Below are 5,000 nucleotides of genomic sequence, written 5' to 3'. Positions count from 1 at the left end.
CCATTTTATTGGCATATGTTAGATTTAACAGTGAAGGACGCAAAGAGGAGATGCTTTTTGCTACAAGTCTTGTGACAGACACAAAATGAAGTTGTTACCTATTTCCAGCAAAACAATATTCCACTCCAAAATATAATCGCTTGTGTTACTGATGGTGCACCTTCGATGACAGACAGATACAAAGGTTTTATTGCACATTTACAAAAAGCTGTCCCGGAAGTATTTTGTATTCACTGCGTGATACACCGTCAACACTTAGTTGCAAAGAAATTGAGTGCACGTCTGCATGATGCCCTTACTGTCGTAATACAAGAAGTTAACAATATAAAATCAAATTCTCTCAGAGACCGCCTTTTTTCATAAATTATGTAAGCAAAATGGAGAAGAGTTGGAAAGGCTTGTATTACATACAGAGGTGAGATGGCTATCAAAGGGAAATTGTCTTTCATTGCACTTTGGGATTCTATTGTTTCCTTTCTCGCTAATACACAACTTGGAGAACAGCTGCTTGCAAATAAATGCATCAGATATATTTGAAAAATTGAATTCTCTTACTAAACAGCTCCAAGGAAAAGATTCCGATCTGATATCTAGTAAAAGTGCTATTGTTGCTTTTCTGAGGAAACTACAGTTGTTTAAAAATAATATCAGGCGTCGTGCATTTGAACAGTTTCCTTGTTTGGCCTCTGTTAGCAGCGATTTGCAAGATATGGTGAATATATGGAAAATATGCATAGAGATATGCAAATTCGATTTAGTGACCTCCTCATGATGGTTATACCGACTTGGGTTTCAATTCCTTTCGAAGTTAATGTTGCCGATATAGACATATCTTTGCAAGAGCCTCTTATCGAATGACAAAGTGATGAAATTATGCATGAAAAATTCAAAGATGGAAAGTACAATATATGGAAGACAAATGATGTTGCTACAAAGTACCCTTTGCTCTGGGATAGACAGCACAGATCTATGTTATCGCTTTTCCAACATCTTATCTTGCTGAATCGGGATTTAGTCGTTTTTCAACTTTTATCAAAAGTTCGCAATAGACTTGAGACGTTGTGAAAAGAGGTGATCTTCGACTATCATTAACATCGGTGGAACCGGACATAAAGAAACTCGCAGAGCAGCATCAACCTCAGGGATCTCATTGAATGAATATGCCTCTCTCTCTTTTTTATCACATATTTAATTTTAACTGTTTATAAAAAATTTCAACCAGTGTACATAAATGCTACAGTGAATTCAAATGCCTGATCTCTATTTTCCAACGGCTTGACCATGGAAGAAACATAATATTGTAATACAAGATACTGGTAAAGAATTAACATCACTATATTTTTTAATATTATTATTACTAATTTTCATTATTATTATTATTATCATTATTATTATTATTATTATTATTATTATTATTATTATTATTATCGTAGAATACTTTATTTGCATTAAATTAGTATTTAATTGAAAATACAGCTTAATTATATACTATTTGTTTGTTTATTAAAACCTCATAATTTATATTAGTGAAAAATAAAATATTGTCTTATGACCAATAGTTATGAAGGGGTCCACCAGGAAAAAAAGAAGAGAAAAGGGGTCCATGGGTAAAAAAAAGGTTGAGAACCACTGGCCTACACATACACTGAATGATTTGGCTTATTTTTTCAACATTTCACCTGTCCTCATACACTTGACAACACTGAGATTACCAAGCAATTCTTCTTCTCTAAAGAGCTTAACCACTACACTGCAATTGTTCAGAGGCTACTTTCCACTTGCAAGGGTAGATTAGACTCTTTAGCTATGGTGAGCAGCCCTTCTAGGAGATGGACACTCAAAAATCAAACCATAGATCTCCAGTCTTGGGTAGTGCCATAGCCTCTGTACCATGGTCTTCCACTGTCTTACGGTAGAGTTTTCTTGCTTGAGGGTACACTCGGGCATACTTGTCCATCTTATTTCTCTTCCTCTGGTTTTTTTTTCGTTTTTATACAGTAGTTTATATATGGAAGATCTATTTTACGGTTGTTACTATTCTTAAAACATTTTTTATTATCCATTACTTCTCGAGTAGTTTATTTCCTTACTTCCTTTCCTCACTGGGCTATTCTTCCCTGTTGGAGCCCTTGCGCTTTTAGCATCCTTCTTTTCCAGCTTAGGTTGTAGTTTAGCAATAATAATAATAATAATAATAATAATAATAATAATAATAATAATAATAATAATCAAAGGAGACGTCTGAAAGCTGTACATTATTTTTATTTTCTTTTGTATTTTTCTTTTTTATTTATTATTATTATTATTATTATTATTATTATTATTATTATTATTATTATTATTATTATTATTATTATTATTTATATTATTATTCATATTATTATTAATATTATTATCATTAATATTATTATTACTAAATATAAAAAATTATTAAATATTAAATATTAGATATTAATATTACTATCATCATCAGCCTCATTTATTATTATTATTATTATTATTATTATTATTATTATTATTATTATTATTATTATTATTATTATTATTATTATTATTATTATTATTACTACTTGCTAAGCTACAAACCAATACATACTGAATATATTGACTCTGGCTCAACACTGAGTCAATACATACTGAATATATTGACTCTGGCTCAACACTGAGTCAATACATACTGAATATATTGACTCTGTCTCAACCTTGAGTTAAGGAGAATCGGCACCACCGGGAATGAGTTTTGGTGATTGACACCTTAAGCTGCACGTTGGCTGCCCTTGTTCAAAAGATGTGTATGTATATATATATATATATATATATATATATATATATATATATATATATATATATATATATATATATATATATATATATGCATTTGTATAAATAATAAAATAATCAACACCATTTATTCTGAGTGATTTTTGTGTCAATTTCTCCAGGCATATTACTGCCCGAAGCTCATGCACCTAAAGCACATGAATGGAGTCAATTGGAGATAACAAAAAAAAAAAAGGAGAAAAAAAAAATCTCGACAATCACGCGCACACTGAAATAAAATGAAGTTTCACCTCGCCGTTATCACTAAACCTTAAATGACAGTCTGTAACTTCAAATATTGTGTATTAGTGAATTATATGACACGTTAGGTCTTAAATGCGAGAATATCAACAATCACACGAACACTGAAATTAAACTACTTTTCCTACTGCTGCGAAACCAGCAATAAAGGCATGATACATATTTGCGATGTCACATGAATTATTTACCATTCTGATGAGGGGGTAACTTGAAAACAGAGGGGGTAACTTGAAACCGGTTTCAAACTACCTCCCCCCCCAGGTAATCTGAAACCAGTTTCAAGTTACCGGGGGTAGTTTGAAACTGGGGTAACTTGAAAACTTTACACCCAGGTTAAAAAACTACACTCTAGATATGAAACGTTCCATCACAAGATTTGCAATAGATACAAGCGTCCATCTCCGAGCCACAAATGCATCAGTGAATTTATGGGAAAGGGGGCATGACTGCAAATGGCCTGCTGCTAGTTCCCGTTAAGTTAAAGGCTTGTTACAAGTCCATTTTCATGAATATATGTCGGTTCGCCTTTTTCCTCCCAGACAGATTTCATCCGGGATTAGATCTCTAAGATCTGATCTTGAAAAATCGAACGGCTTTCAACCGAGGGGGAGAGATGAGATATGATCGAGATTTATGGATGCTGATAGAATACTTAATCTTGAGATGGACAAGAGAATATTAAGATGGACAAGAGAATCTTGACATAGACAAGAGAATCTTGAGATGAACAAGGATGATCAAGAGAATCTTGACATAGACAAGAGAATCTTGAGATGAACAAGAAAATCTTGAGATGAACAAGAAAATCTTGAGATGAAAAAGAGAATCTAGAGATGAAAAAGAGAATATTGAGATGAACAAGAGAATCTTGAGATGGACAAAGAGAATCTTGAGATGGACAAAGGGAATCATGAGATGGACAAAGAGAATCTTGATATGAACAAGAGAATCTTAAGATGGACAAAGAGAATCTTGAGATGATCAAGAGAATCTTGACATAGACAAGAGAATCTTGAGATGAACAAGAAAATCTTGAGATGAACAAGAAAATCTTGAGATGAACAAGAAAATCTTGAGATGAAAAAGAGAATCTAGAGATGAAAAAGAGAATCTTGAGATGGACAAAGAGAATCTTGAGATGGACAAAGAGAATCTTAAGATGGACAAAGAGAATCTTGATATGAACAAGAGAATCTTGAGATGGACAAAAAGAACCTTGATATGAATAAGAGAATCTTGAGATGAACAAGAGAATCTTGAGATGAACAAGAGAATCTTGAGATGATCAAGAGAATCTTGAGATGGACTAAGAGAATCTTGATATGAACAAGAGAATCTTGAGATGGACAAAGAGAATCTTGATATGAACAAGAGAATCTTGAGATGGACAAAGAGAATCTTGATATGAACAAGAGAATCTTGAGATGGACAAAGAGAATCTTGATATGAATAAGAGAATCTTGATATGAATAAGAGAATCTTGAGATGGACAAAGAGAATCTCGAGATGGACAAAGAGAATCTTCAGATGGACAAAGAGAATCTTGAGATGGGCAAAGAGAGTCTTGATATGAACAAGAGAATCTTGAGATGGACAAAGAGAATCTTGATATGAACAAGAGAATCTTGTGATGGACAAAGAGAATCTTGATATGAATAAGAGAATCTTGAGATGGACAAAGAGAATCTTGATATGCACAAGAGAATCTTGAGATGGACAAAGAGAATCTTGATATGAACAAGAGAATCTTGAGATGGACAAAGAGAATCTTGAGATGGACAAAGAGAATCTTGATATGAACAAGAGAATCTTGAGATGGACAAAGAGAATCTTGAGATGGACAAAGAGAATCTTGAGATGAACAAGAGAATCTTGAGATGGACAAAGAGAATCTTGATATGAACAAGAGAATCTTGAGA

At 32.8% G+C, this 5,000-nt stretch overlaps 1 protein-coding gene across 1 annotated transcript in view; it reads left to right on the top strand.

Annotated features, from left to right (window-relative positions):
- The window catches only part of LOC137656386 (zinc finger BED domain-containing protein 5-like), a 519-nt gene extending 430 nt beyond the window's left edge, over positions 1-89 (top strand). The window contains exon 1 of the mRNA XM_068390561.1: positions 1-89. This exon is cut by the window's left edge and continues 430 nt beyond it. Coding sequence (XP_068246662.1) covers positions 1-89 — 89 coding nt within the window.
- Positions 90-5,000: the final 4,911 nt, after the last annotated feature.

The sequence above is a fragment of the Palaemon carinicauda genome, chromosome 17 (genome assembly GCF_036898095.1).
Source record: "Palaemon carinicauda isolate YSFRI2023 chromosome 17, ASM3689809v2, whole genome shotgun sequence".
Lineage (NCBI taxonomy): Eukaryota > Metazoa > Arthropoda > Malacostraca > Decapoda > Palaemonidae > Palaemon > Palaemon carinicauda.
Note: the sequence above shows the minus strand (reverse complement) of the source record. Positions and strands in the feature narration are given on the sequence as shown.